The 15,457-nt window shown below is 39.3% G+C and overlaps 1 protein-coding gene across 2 annotated transcripts in view; it reads left to right on the top strand.

Annotated features, from left to right (window-relative positions):
• Positions 1–6,504: 6,504 nt before the first annotated feature.
• Positions 6,505–15,457, top strand: part of MRS2 (magnesium transporter MRS2) — a 20,253-nt gene continuing 11,300 nt past the window's right edge. For both annotated transcript variants that reach the window (XM_027874193.1, XM_027874157.1), the window contains exons 1-4: positions 6,505–6,826; positions 9,156–9,229; positions 11,050–11,086; positions 13,333–13,445. In XM_027874193.1, the coding sequence (XP_027729994.1) occupies positions 6,604–6,826; positions 9,156–9,229; positions 11,050–11,086; positions 13,333–13,445 (447 nt within the window). In that variant the 5' untranslated portion in view covers positions 6,505–6,603. The remainder of the gene's footprint in view (positions 6,827–9,155; positions 9,230–11,049; positions 11,087–13,332; positions 13,446–15,457) is intronic.

The raw sequence follows: 15,457 nt of genomic DNA, 5'->3' as shown, positions 1-15,457 counted from the left end.
TTCAAATTCTGTTTCTACAGTTATCCCTTCCACACCAAGGGGGTTAGGAGCATGGCACTCCAGCAATCCGGAAAATCATGTAAAATTTTTGGCCCTCCTTTCGTACCAGAGAAGTCTGAATTTTTTCTTTTTCTTTTATGGGGTGCTTATTTCAGTTATGTAGTTGGTCATGGGCTCTGTGTCATCCGCTGGCCTTCACATCTCATCTGAGGCTTCTGCAAAACTCCCCAAAAATTCCCATCTCATCTCGTATGCCAACCTTCAGTATTTGGAAACAGGGATGAGGAAAGTCTCAATGTGGAACGAATGACTATTTACTTCCTTTGTAACCTGGGCCAGGCAACTTAACCCCTTCGTACCTCGGGTTCTGTAAGAACATGCACAAAGCAGTCTTTTCTGCTTCTGACTCTGTGGGTGACTGACTCCATTTCAGCGCATTAGAGACCATGACCTTTCTGTCTGCTTCTTGGCGTGTTACAACTTGGGGCCGAAAGGACTTGGTGTTTTGATAAAACGTGACAAACCCTAGGTGGTCCCTTGGTCCTATATCAGTTAAAAAGAAGAAATAGCTTTTGATTCTTTCTATTTCTTCAACTCTCCCTGTGACAAGTAGTACTCTCTGTGTCTAGAGGAGGTAGGCATCACTCTTTCCTCCTAAATCCCATAGTGGTTCCTATGTGAAGTGTCAGGCAAGATTATGCCTGGGCCCCTAGCTACTTCTTCTGCTTTGTTTACTTTCTTAAGTGGGTGATCAAACATAATATCTGGGGTAGATATTTCTAGACTTGGAGGTGGTCTTTTGAGTTTTAGAGATCCAGAGGTCCTGAGTCTAGTAAGTGGAGCTGACTGGAGCAAGAGAAACTTCTGCTTCATAGAAGACAACCATCAACAAGAGGAGAAGCCCAATCTCTTGAGCTGGCTTATCAGAAGACATAGACTTTGAGGGAGACAGTGAGGAGCTGAGGTGAAATGCCTAATCAGCAGACCTGTAAACGGCTTCAGATATTTAAATATCAGTCTCCCAGCAGATTGTAACAAGTTAACTTTTTTTAAAATTTTTATTCAATTGGAGTTAAGTGACTTGCCCAAGGTCACACAGATAGTAAGTGTTAAGTGTTTGGTCTGAGGCCAAATTTGAACTCAGGTCCTCTTGACTTTAGGGCCAGTGCTCTATCCACTGTGCCACCTAGCTGCCCCAACAAGTTAACTTTTAAGTTAAGAAAGTGAATCCGAACTAGGACTACAATGAAGAATCACTTACCCAGCAAAATTAAGCATAATACCTCAAGGGAAAAAATGATTATTCAATGAAATAGAAGGATTTCAAGCTTTCATAAGGAGAAGACCAGAACTGAACCAAAAATTTGACCTCCAACATCAAGACCCAAGAGAAGCATAAACAGGCAAAAAGGAAAAAGAAAACATAAGAGATCCAATAGAGCTAAATTGTTTACATCCCTACACAGGAAGATACTTGAAACTCTTAAAAATTGTATCAGTAACGGTATAGATAGAAGGAATATACATAGACAGAGGATATGGGTATAAGATGTATTTGAGGGAATGACATTAAAAAAATTAAGAGATGAGAAATAGGAGTACACTGGGTGCTGAAGGAAGGGAGAGGTAGAATGAGGTAAATTATGTCACATGAACAGGTGAGAAAGACCTATTACAGTGCAGCAGAAGATGGGGAGGGGTGGCAATGGACATTGCTTGAACTTTCCTCTCATCAGTATTGTCTCAAAGGGGTAATAATATATATAATCATATGAATATAGAAATGTATCTAACCCAACAGGGAAGGAGAAAAGAAGATTAAGTAAAGTGGCAGGGGAGGGGGGAGGGGGAGAACTGACAGAGGGGAGGGCAGATCAGGGGAGGTGGTAGACGGAAGCAAAACATTGGTGATGTGGGAAAGGGTGAAAAGAGAGAGAAGACAAACAGGAGGAAGAATAAGACGGAGGGAAATACACAGGTAGTAATCATGACTGTGAATATGAATGGCATGAACTCTCCCATAAAACAGAAGCATTTAGCAGACCAGATCAAAAACCAGAATCCTACATATTGCTTACAAGAAAACACACTTGAAGCAGAGAGACACACACAGAGTCAAGGTAAAGGGCTATTATGCTTCAGCTGAAGTAAAAAAAAGTAAGTAAAGTAAAGTAAAAAAAAAAGCAGGAGTAATAATCCTGATCTTCGACAAAGTAAAAGCAAAAATAGACCTAATTAAAAGAGATAAGAAAGGAAACCATATCTTGCTAAAAGGTACCATAAACAATGAAGCACTCAAATTAGAAGAGCAAGGAATAGTCTACCTATCAGATCTATGAGGAGGAGAAGAATTCATGACCAAACAAGAGATGGTGAGCATTACAAAATGTAGAATAGATAATTTTGATCATACTAAATTGAAAAGCTGTTGCATAAACAAAGCTAATGCAACCAAGATTAGAAGGAAAGCAGAAAGCTAGGAAACAATCTTTATAGGAAGTGTCTCTGATAAAGCCCTCATTTCTCAATTATATAGAAAACTGAGTCAAATTTATGAGAATACAAGTCATTCCCGAATTGATAAATGGTCAAAGGATATGAACAGGAAGTTTTCAGCTATCTACAGGCATATGAAGAAGTGCTCTAAATCACTTTTGATTAGAGAGATGCAAATCAAAACAACTCTGAAATATCACCTCACACTAACTAGATTGCTAATATGACAGAAAAGGAAAATAATAAATGTTGGAGAGGATGTGGGAAAATTGGTACACTAATGCACTGCTGGTGGAGTTGAGAACTGATCCAACCATTCTGGAGAACAATTTACCAAAGGGCAACCAAACTGTGCATATCCTTTGATTCAGCAATACCACTAATGGTCTGTATCCCAAAGAGATCGCAAAAAAGGTAAAAGGAGCTACATGGGCAAAAATATTTATAGCAGCCCTATTCATGGTGGCAAAATATTAGCTATTGAGAGGATGCCCATCAATGGCTGAACAAGCTGTAGTATATGAATATATATTGTGCACATTTGATGTACAAGCACATTTCAGGAAAACCTGGAAAGACTTGTATGAACTGTTAAAAAGTGAAATGAGCAGAACCAGGAAAACACTGTACACAGTATCAGCATTGTGTGGTAATCAACTAAGAATGACAGCTTTTCTCAGCAACACAATGATCCAAGATAAGTACAAAGGACTCACAAAGGAAAATGCTATCCACATCCAGATAAAGAATTGATGGACTCTGAATGCAGATGGAAGCATATCTTTTACTTACTTTATTCTTTCTTGTGTTTTCCCCCTTTTGATTTGTTTCTTCTTCCACAACCATGATGAATATGGAAATATATTTTACATGATAGCCTATGTATAAACTATATCAAACTGTCCAATGTTTTCAGGAGAGGAGAGGAGAGGGAGGGAGGGAGAAAAATTTGAAACTCAAAATCGTATAAAAATAAATGCTAAAAATTTTCTTGATATGTAATGTGGGGAAAAAATAAAATACTACTTAAAGTTAAAAAACAATAAAAATAAAGCATGCTTAATTCACATTTTAAAAAAAGAAAGTGAATCCAATTATTTTTGCCAAATGCATACGTGTGAGTGTTCAGTGTTTAGCATTTCTTTTGTGCATAGGAAACAAAGATCTGTCCTATGTCTGATTTTATGTGATACATTGAGTGCCTTTTTATTTCTCCCCTTTGGCGTGAGCCAAAACCTAAACCTTAAGCAATTTGTCCCTGGTACACTGGTGTGCACAAGGCTTTTTTCAATGAACTGAAAAGTGTAAGAAAAGGAATATAATTTCTTTTTTATTAGAGGACAGGCTCCTCTAGGACTGAACCTGGTATAGACCACGTGCCAGATAAGAAGGAATTCTTGGGGAGGAGTGAGAAATTGGACTTCTAAGCAACCTCCCAACTTTAAATCTATGAAATTGAAATGAAAATTCCTTACAATCCAGCATTTATTTCTACCAGGCTACTGAAATGTGACTTTCCAAGGTTGCCAATAGTTTCTCTATGATTCTGTAACATTTGACATTACTGAGGACCTCTTTCTTGAAATTCTCTGTTCCCTTGACTTCTGTGGCATTGCCATCCAGGCTCTCTTCTTCTCTGATAACTTCTTAACCTCCTTCACTAAGTGATCATAAGGCTTGGTCTTTGAGAGAAAAATCTAGCCAGTAAACTCCAAGTTAAGTAGGCAGCTTTTGGCCATTAAAATTTACCTTCCTTTGGGCAGAACACCCTCAGGAGGTGGGAGGGGGGAGGGAAAGGAGAGGAGAGGAGAGGACGAATTGAGCTATCCCAACCGGAACTAGCCAGCTGGGTCCCCATTCAGGCACCTCGGGACCATTTCACAGGTTGTGTTTGTCCTTCATTCTCAAAGAGGACCATGACATCAGGGAGTTGATGACTTGACTTGCAATTGACTTTGATTTGAGTGAGGGAGGGCTGTGCAAGGTCAGCAGCCTCACTTTCTCCTCCAGAGCCATCTGAGTCCAGTGTCGAGATATAGATCAGGACGACTGAACATGGCCCCAGATGTAGTGGGAGACCTTGGTCTTTTTAAGCTAAGGTCTTCTCAAGTTCTCATTTTGAGTGAGGCAACACCCATTCAATGAATAGGCCTCTTTAAGGAGTGAGTCAAGGGATGGGCCCTTTAATTAAAAAAAAAATCAAACTGGGAGGGGAAGATCCTCAGGGTTGCTGGCCAAAAGAGAAACAGTTTCTATTTACATTCACTCTCAGCAAGGAGGGCCCAAAAAATAACCATTAAGTGGTGCTTGGGCAAGGACCTACTGTTGTCCCATCTATGAGTTCCAGAGTGAATTGGATTTAAAGCTTGGTCTTTGAGAGAAAAATCTAGCCAGTAAACCCCAAATTAAGTAGGCAGCTTGGACAACAATAGGCCATCCCTTGACTCACTCCTTAAAGAGGGCTCACCTGTTAGGGTTAGAAGGAACTAGGAATAGTGTCCACAATGCAATTCTAGTTTATGGGGAAAATGATGACAGGCTGAGAGATGTGAGCTATGAATGACATGGTTTTGACCTTTATCAGCAACTAAGTGGAGAGGAAAGGACATGTGAGAGATGTTGATAATTCTGTTGCACAAAATCATATTTTACCTCTGTACCTCCCCTACTACAGCTCTTTCCCCAATAGCATAATTTTGTTAATGGTAGAATCCATATCACTTATTTGCCTTGTTTCCCTAGTGTTTTTGAAATTATAATGACCCAGCCTGGCTCCAAAGAAGAAATATGAGAAGGAACTCCTACTTCTTTGCAAAGGGAAATACTGTGGATATGGAACACTACAGATAATATGAGGTTTTGTTTTTTTTTAATGGCTTAGTTTTTGCTGAATTTTTTCCGTCTCTTTTTTAAACATCTGTCATATGGGATAGTTGAAAAGGGAAGGGAAGAGGAATATCTTGGGAAATGTAGGTGAAATGGATTGGCAAAGATGACAGAAGACAAAAATGACAAATGTTGAAGAGGCTCTACAGGGAAAATGGGCATATCTCTGCTCTGCTGGTGGAGCTGTGAAGTGGTCCAGCCATTTTGGAAAGCAATTTGGAACTATGCCCTCAAAGTTACTAACTCTACCTACATACCCTTCAACCCAGCAATACAACTACTGGGCCTATGCCCTAAGAGATCAAATAAGAGGTAAAGGATATATATGCAGATATATAGATATATATATAGATATCTATATATCTGCATATATACGTACAAAAATATTTCTAGCAGTTTTTTGTAGCAGTCAAAAACTGGAAACTAAGGGAGTGTTTGCCTATTGGAGAATGGCTAAACAAATTTGGCATGAATGTATGAAATATGAATGTAATGGAATATTATTGTGTCAAAATAAATGACAAAATGCCCAGTTTCAGAGAGTAGAAAGCCCTCTATGATCTTATTCAGAGTGAAGTGAGCATATTTTGTCATCTTTCCCTCCTTTCTAGATACTGAATGAAACTTCATAATTGTTTTAACTTACTGACCATTTTTTCAAAGGAAGTACAATGAACTTCCTTCATTCTCCACTCCCTCTCCAGTTTCTCATTTGCAAATTAAGACAAGTTCGTTGTAAAAAAGTAGCATTAGAATTAATCTAAGGCCAAGGACCTAAGTACAAAATAAAACCATTCATGCATTCCTCTTGTTTTCCTCGCATCAACCCTGGGAGGTGGGGTATTATTATTCCCGCTTTGTCCCACTGTACAGCATCCCAGAGCAGCCAAGAACAAACTGCCAGTCAAGTCCAACAGGAGCCGGGTGACACTGAAGTTCAGGTACCTCCAGGCACCTGGAAACCGGCATCCGTTTCCCGGCTTCCCAGTGAAAGTGACAAGTGGAATCCGCTTCTGATTGGCTACGGTGAGAAGAGGGCGGGCGCCCAGAGGAGGCGGGGAGCAGCGTGCACTTAGGGCGTGCGGGGCCGGAGTGCTACTGCGCCTGCTCCGCCGGCGGGCCGCGAGGTGACTTCTTAGTTGCTGGAGCTTTCATGGCTGCTCTGGGGCATGAGGGCAGGGATCTCGCTGCCGGCAGCTGAGGCTTCCGCTCTCCAGCGCCATGGATTGTCTTTCTAGCCTGGCCCGGCTCCTACCCCGAGCTGTGGGTCAGCCCCAGCGAGGCCTGGGCGCGCTGGCGCTGGCCCGGCCCCCCGGTGCCTTCCCCACTGCCTCCTCCCTCGGACCCCGGGCCGGAGTGCCGCTCCCCGGACACAGCCGAACTGGGCTGCCCCGGAGTACTTGGCTCCGGAAGCTCTGTGAGCCCCGGCGGCCCAGCGTTTCAGGTATACAGCCCCTTCCTCTCCCGAGCGTTCCCAGCGGGCCTAGGCCCTGGATCGGTCGTGGAGGTAAACGCTCTGTCCGTGTGCCCGATTTGACCCTTCCCGGTTCCCGTCACATGGAGTTCCCAGGATCCTCCTGGGGAGCGTTGTGCAGTCTCTCCTGGCCAGCTCTCCTTTGATTGTCGTGCAAGTTTTTGTAATTGCCCTCTCTGCCCAGTATTAAGTTGTGAACTCTTTATGAACAGAATAAGACTCATTTTCTGCTCTCTTCCATCCCGCCCTCTCCCCAACACTTAACGTGTCCATCCACTCCTTCCCATTGCCACTCCAGAGGTTGCCAGGTTGAGTTTCTTCCTAATTACTCATGTGGGAAGGAGCAGCATAAAAGTATGGCTCCTCATGTTGGAGTTTAGGAGTCATGAGGCGTTAAGAATCATTAAAATAACATCCAGTATTAAAAAGATTCCATATGGGCAAAACTGACATCAGCTTTGAATACCACTAGTGGCATCTAGCCCAATTCCCTCATCTTACAAATGAGACAACTCAGCACAATGCCGGCCGTTTAGTAGGCTCTTGTTGATTGTCTATTGATTTGAAGATAACTGAGAGATGAAGTGACTCCTTCAAATAACCTCAATGCTGCTGGGGATTGAGTATTTACATCTAGTGTGTCCCTTCTCCAGTCTCTTCTTCATAGAGCTAACAAATTGATATTCTCAAGTTTAATTCAGATCTGAACATGTCATTCTTCAGCTTACAAAGTGTCAGTGGTTTCCCTTTTGCTGTCATATCCCCTTTGTAGAGGGCAGGGATTTTGTGTTTGTATCTCTAGGGTGGAGCACAGTGCCCCTCTCTTAGTTGTTCAGTCCTGTCCAATTCTTTGTGACCCCAGAGACCATAACACTGCCAGTCCCTTCTGTTCTCCATTTTATCTTGAATCTGCCCAACTCTCCACAGATTACCTTCACCTCCCCTCCCCCAAGTAGGACAGCCACACAATTGCTGGAGTACTCTAGAGCAGGGCTTCTTAAACTTTTTCCACTCTCCTCGACCGCTTCAGTGCCTCTTAAACCGTAGGTCAAGAGAGTGGCTAGGCACGTGGACCTGGTGATTTATTATTGGATGTAATGATCCCCACGCCCAGTCCTGAGAGGAATAGTCTAGCAAAGACTGGATGTCCCTTCTGCCAGGCCTCTTGTTTGACAATTGAAGCAAGTGCTCAGAGATACACTCTCCTCTCAGGAGCTCCTGGGAAGCTGGTGCCTAGGTTCATAGGCAGCTTGTATTCTTTTTCCAGAGCAGGGGCTCAGTTCTCCCTTCTGCCAAGCCTCTTTGCTTCTTGATTAGTCAGCCTCCCACACCCAGTGCGAAGCAGATACCCTGTGTACAACCCCAGCCAAGCCCTTGATGCCCTGGAGATGAGGGTTATGTCAATTCCCTCCACATCCACATATCCTCACTCTGTATCCCCTTCTCTGATTTATTGTAATAATAAAATGACATAAGAAAGTTAGCACTTAAATTCTTACTGATCATTGAAAAAAGGGAAAAGTACCAGGAACAGATGTATCAACATCATTGTGTGTGAACATGATTCTGATACTACAGAATAAAGACCTTGAAAAAAATTCTCCTGATTTTTAGAGCACTTTGAAAGAAAACACATTTTAAAAATCTTACACATTGCTTGCTGACTCTACCTGTTATAGATATTTGTTCAATGAATTGAGTTACCATAACAATAAGAAAGCAAACATAGATAATTAAAATCCATAGATCGTCCACACATCTCATTTAGTCATTAATTGTAAGATTTGTCTCCCGAGCTTATCAGAACTAAATAGAAAAATTATTTAATAATAGCATAACTTGTTTTTGTTGTTCAGTCATGTCCAACTCTTCATAACACTATTTGGTTTTTTCTTGGCCAAGATACTGGAGTGGTTTGCTATTTCCTTCTCCAGCTCATTTTACAGATGAGGAAACTGCAAACGGGGTTAAGTGACTTGTCCAGGGTCACACAGCTAGTAAGTGTCTAAGGCTAAATTTGAACTCAGGAAGATGAATCTTCCTGATTCCAAGCCCAGCACGCTTATCCGTGCTATGACACCTAGCTGCTCCAACTTCTTTTTACTACTCTTCTTTATTGTCTGGTAGAGCTGCTAGCAAAGTAGTGAAATGATCTAAATGTAGGAGAGAGAGAAGGGAAAAAATAAAAGGCCCAATAATCTGCTGTCCACATAATTAGCTCTGAAATAATTGACTTTTGTGTATATGGGAATAAAATAACAACATTGTTCATGGGATGATATTTTCTGTTTTTTTTCAGGTGAAATTCTTCGACTCAGTACTTCTGATGCTTCCCAAGCCACCTTAGCTAGTGTAGCACCGGTATTTACTGTGGTAAGCATTGTACTATTTTCCCCAACTTTATTGTGGTTAACATTTATTTTAAAAAACATTTTGAGACATATTGAACTTTAACAGGATTGCATAATGTCCTTTAAGTGTTCCCTTTAAAAAGAGTGGTCTCATGTAAACAAATGATTGATTTTCCTCTTCTATTTTTAGACTATCTTTTTTCTGTTTTCAATCCCAAGATATAACTTATTTTCTTTTGGGGGGAATGAAGTGATAAATTTATATTAAAGTCCTTCTGTCTTTAATGTTTTGCTTAATCATATTTAAAAGGCCTTGGGAACCAGATAAACTTACTATGATTACACAGAGCTGATGAAATTCTTTGCACAGTAATTCTGGTATACTCTGTTGTGGTAAATAGAACAACACCTACCAGATTAAAATTGTAGAATTTCTACATTAATACTACAATATTTCTGGCAAATCCATTTCAGGAGGACAGATAGCACTTAGCCCTTGCTGGGATTTAAACCTCTGCCTGTAGGAAATCATCAGCCAGTCACCAAGCATGCACTAAGGATCTGCTTTGTGACAGCTACTGTACTACTGTACAATACTGCTGTATTGGGTATACAGGGATGAAATAAAACAGTCTCTGCCCTCAGTTGGGGGGAAGGGGACAATATGTATAAAATATATAACATACATAAGTAGACAGGAATGAAGGGAGAGGCAATAGCAATTAGATCATAAAACATTTCACGTAAAATACTTAGCTTAAGCCGACACACGTAGGATACTAGGAATTGTAATCAGTGTTGAAGAGGAATACTGTTCCAGATGTAAGGGAATGCTTGTACAAAGGCATGAAGATGGGAGATGCACTGCAGTATGTGAAGAATAGCAAGAGGGACTATTTGATTGTACTGGTCTGGACTGAACCCGAAGAGAAATAATATATAATGTGGCTAGAAAAGTAGACTGGGGCTAGGTTGTAAAAAGCTTTATATCCCAAACAAAGAAGTTTATTTTTGATCCTAAAGAAAATAGGGAGACACTGGAGGTTATTGAGGAGGAGATATCATTTTGGCAGTTTTGTGGAGGCTAGATTGGAGGGAGAAGAGACTTGAGTCAAGAATATCCATTAAGGGGCTATTGGAAAAGTCCACTTACGAGGTAATAGGGGCCTGACATGGAACAGTAACTATGAAAATGGAGAGAAAGGTATGATCTGAAAGATTTGTGAAATACACATGATTCAACAACTGATTGGATACTTGGAATGATGGAAAATGAGGGGTCGAGGATGTGTTATGGTTATGAACTCAGGTAACTAGAAATATGGTGGCACCCTGAACAGAAATAGGGAAATTCAGAAGAAGGATGAGTTTCTTGGGGAAAGATTATGACTTTCATTTCAGATGTGCTGAGTTTGAGATGCCCACCAGATAAACATTTGGAAGTATCCAATGGACAATTGGTGATGTAGGGCTGGAGCTTAAGTGGGAGGCTAGAGCTGTTTATATCATACAGAAGTGATGTGCATAGAGCATGAAAGGTGTTTGATAAATAGTATTTGGCTAAAGGAAATAAAAATAATTTTTCAAGTCTTAACTTGGGACAAGCATTAAAAACACTACTGCCTATCATTTTACATTAATTGTGTGTATTCTTTTACACAATATCTTCTTCTGGGGCTTGTTTACCAAAAGATGGTAGTTATAGAAATTTCCCTCCTGATACTCATCAGTACATACTGAAAAAATGTTCTATTTGTTTTTGTTTGAACTATTTACAGGAAATATTTCAATGAGATAAATTATGCTTTCTGAAAGTAACAAATTTCTGTTATCTCTTTTTAGACAAAATTTGACAAGGAAGGGAATGTTTCTTCTTTTGGTAAGTATTACTGTTTTTTCCCCCTAAATAAAGTTTCATTTATTTACTCCAGAAATAAGTGAATCAAATGTAAACTAAAATATTGTATTGTATCTAAGTACAGTGTTTTGGTGCTTTCTTCTCTGAGTTTGGGAGCACTGGATTTGAAGTAAGAGGACCTGGGTTTTGAATCCCAGTTCTTCTGCTTAGTACTTGGGTGACCTAGTGAAAACTATTCAGTCTCTCTGGGATGCAGTTTTCTCATCTGTAAAGTAACGGACTTGGGTTGAGACTTTTTCCCATTGTGACTTTTCTCTTCTTTCCTCCCTATCACATCCTGAAGAGAACAGAAATCACAGAGTAGCATAGAGACAGCAAGCTCATATGTGTTTATTGATTCCACAGAGTTCCAATAAGTAGTTATGGGAATTGTCTCGCAACACTAATATGGCCTAATTCTACCTTATGGTCTGAACACTGGAAATTATCTTCATCAGATCTCGTCTCATTCTCCTCCCATCCCTCATGAAGTTTACTTGTATCCTTCTTCTCCAGATGTCAGTTAGTCATCAGCCCTCAGCTTTTTGTTTGCTCTCATATAGTCATCAACATGTGTCAGCGTAATCCCTGCCCTTATTTCTAGACAAATGTTTGCTTCTCTTGTGAGCTTGTTTCATCCTTAGGTTCAGATCCCTGTTTTGTTGCCCTTTATTTCTTGATAGGGACTGTAATTGTCCCTCATTACTATCTCTTTTCTCTTTCCTTTTAGATCCTTGCCATTTCTCAGATAACCAGCCATCCGTTTTTAGAATGTAGCCGAATTTCCAACCAAATATGGATCAGAGAGGAAAGAAAAAAAGAGCTTTTAAGCCATCAGACACCCCATTGAACCTGCATTCTTGATTGATCCTCAGACTTTATACCTTTAGACCTGAGCTTTTTCTTGCCTTGATCAGTTTAACCCTTAACAGAGATGATAGTTAAGGTCTTTTTATGATCCCCTTGCTCAGAAGGCACCACTGTCATCTTTTCACAGCAATGTGACTTTATACTTGTTGAATCTTTTTTTGCAACCACAGATTTATGGTCATTCGCTGCCTGGAATAAAGTGTTTTAGAATGTGCACTTTAAAAAAAAAGTATTGCACTAATGTTAATAGAATGTATTTCTGGGACTCCTCTAACCTACTGTCCAAGATAATGATTTTCTTGTTTTTCAGCTATGAAAATCTAGCATTTCTTATTTTACCTTTTCGAATTCTTGTACTGCTTTAAAGAAGTGAGCAAAATTTAAATAATCTGCTGGCAAATTTGAAGTATTAAAGATTAGAAATAAGGACTGGAGCTGTGGGAACTCCCAGATGAGGAAATTTCCTCTACCAATGTAAGTTAGCAAGTTGTCTGCAATTTAAAGTCTTAGAAAGTCTCCTAGAACGTGTAGCCCACAGGCTGCATTGTGCCCCTCAACACTCCCAAGTGCAGCCGAACCAAATTAAAATGTAATTAAGAAATATTTAACAAAATAAATAAAAACTATAGTAGTGCATAAATAATGTTAACACATGATTTGTAAAATCTGTATGAGGCCTGCAGGGATCCTTACATACAGTGCCACCACCCCCGCCCCACCCTCCCCAAATATTTATTTGAGTTTGACACCACTGTCCTAGAATACTAAAAAGTTAAGTGACTTGCCCATGGTCACACACCCAGTAGATGTAAAGGCAGGACTTGAACCAAGGTCTTCCAGGTTTTGAGGGCAGCTTTCCTTATCATACTGTGCTGTGTTGTCTCTTACTAATATGGTTATTGATACAGTATAATAAATTATAGGTCATAAAGCTGTGTTAGTTTACTGCAAGGCATTTTTTGCATGGTACAGTATCTTGTGTTAGCAATTGTTTAGAATCCTTAATGTTTTCTGGTGTAATACAATTGTGGTTTTTAGTTTAAATTCTTCTTAGATTAACAATACAGTATGGTGACTTTGAATTGTGGAAAGCATCCTTTCCACAGAAGAAAATGGATTTACATAAATTTGAAATCTTTCAACTACTCATGAAGAAGTAAATACTTTTTTTTTTTTGAAGGAAACTATTTCTAGGGACTTTAGAATGCCAAAAGAGTCATCATAGCTTTTGTTTTCTTTAATCAAATAACATTTTTAAAAACATCAAGGAGTATCTTTGAAATATCTTATGACATGAAATTTAAGCTGTATTTTATTTAATATCTTAATTTTTTTTGTCTAAACTGTTTGATTTTTAGAAAGAAAGAAAATAGAATTATACCAGGAATTAGGTCTTCAAGCCCGAGATTTACGATTTCAGCACTTAATGAGTATCACAACCAGGAACAATAGAATTATCATGAGAATGGAGGTAAAGGGTTTTATTTTCATTTATAGTCTTCCTTTGTGTATTTATTGATGATATCTACACTTAATTGTATTGAATTATGATTATGTAGATAGTTCATGGTTAAAAGTAATTTTGTTATTAAAATGGCTATTTGAAACATTGTTAACCAAGTGTCCCACCTTGGTCACTGAGAGTCACTCAGTTTAGAGTTGCATTGTTTACCTGCTGGCTGTAGAGAAGAATGATGCACGTTCATTCTCATTGTACATACTTCGATTGTCTAAATCCATAACAAAAAATACTTCTTTTCTCTGGATCATTAACTCTCTCTTCTTGATTATTTCCTTGGTGCTTTCAGATTGTTCACCAGAGGTCATTTTATCCCTTGGTCCTAAATATTGTATCTTTGCTCTTGATGAACTCACCTTAAAAATCAGTTGTAATACAACTTTTTCTTCCTATACATAGTTTTTACACATATATTCAAAACCTCCCCTAAGTCCTACTCAAGGGCCTGAGTGCAGGCTCAAGAATTTCCTTCCAACCTAGAAAAGCTTCGAGTGTGGGACAGGTAATGAACTGTGCCTGTTATCTAAGGATATGGCTAGCGAAAACTAGGGCAGCTCATCCTCAGTGGTTGGTGGCAGGACAGTAAATTTGTCAGCCATAGTAACTCCCAAAGATCATGCACATTATAGAGTGATTGTGATCTGTATTGGTGAAGGAATTGCCCACCTGGATAAAATCACAGCCTCTTAAAGTATTAAAGACGTAAATGCTTAAATCTATGCTCTTTGCATATAAAACAAATAACTCAGAGCCCCAAAGGATTGAGTTATTCTGGATGGCCAAGGTTTCTAGATAAATGAAGTATTAGAACTTTATTATTTTTCTTAAAGGAAAGTAAAACATATACTCTGTAGTTCTTCACTTATAAGCAGAGTAATACCAAATATATTTATCCCTTTTTGATGGCTCATCATCATCATTATGAACATGAGTTTGTACTGTGTTGAAATAGATAATGTGAGACTTAGGGCTAATCTCTGGTCCATAGCAAGTGGCCATGGAACTATCTTGGGAAAACATCTTATCAACTAATATTTTAGCTGTTTGCTTTTCCCCTCATAAATATGATATGAAGCATGTGCAACTGCAAGGCTTCTTGGGCAGTATAACTTTGGCAGATTTCCTTTAAATTAGGAAGTGAAGTGTTTTCCAAGCATTTTTTAGAATATCATTTTTACAGTTATTAGTTATTATGACTTGTCAGCCCCATTTAGAATATCACTTAAGATATGTGTATTAGTGAGATAATGAACACTTTTGTCCTTTCTTTTCCCCATTCTTCTATCCCATTTGCATTAAGCTTTTTTTTTTTACCAGAGAGCAGAGGAAGGGAAAGAAAGAGAATCCATCTCCATTTCAAGAATTTGTGCTGGAATGTCTTGAGGGTGACTTAGCTAGAGCTTAAAAATTTTCATCCTTGACAATGATGACACTTATGTAGATACAGCATCAGGTCATGGCTTTCCCTAAGTTCAATTTTCCTTCAAGTTCAACTTTTAACAGTTGTAGAAATTGAAGGTTCTTTATAGCTGCCTACATGATGGACCACCTTTTTCATGAAAAATTTTTGGTAATAATATTTTATATTCTAACTGGGGAAGATGAGCAGGAGGGTTATTGAAAATATTCCCAGACACTAACTGGAATTCATTGAGGTAGACTGTACCACATGCAGAATTAGTTGTTTGCCAATGTAACCTTGGTCTAGTCACTTAACCTTTCAGAGCCTCGATAAACTGATCTGTAAAAAAAAAAAAAAGGAGGAGGGGTAAGTCATAAGTTGTTTACCCAGTGGATATTAATTGCCTACTATGTGCCAAACACTTTGGTAGCCACTGGAGATAGAAAAACAAAAAGGAAATAATACCTGCCCCCAGAAAGTGTGCATTCTATTAGCGAAAATAACATGTACATGTAGAAATATATGCAAAATAAAGGCTAGTTATTTTTGACAGGCAGGTCTC

The sequence above is a fragment of the Vombatus ursinus genome, unplaced genomic scaffold, assembly GCF_900497805.2.
Source record: "Vombatus ursinus unplaced genomic scaffold, bare-nosed wombat genome assembly UNPS02000577.1, whole genome shotgun sequence".
In the NCBI taxonomy this organism is placed as follows: domain Eukaryota; kingdom Metazoa; phylum Chordata; class Mammalia; order Diprotodontia; family Vombatidae; genus Vombatus; species Vombatus ursinus.
The sequence above is the reverse complement of the archived record's forward strand: the minus strand, read 5'-3'. Positions and strand labels throughout refer to the sequence as shown.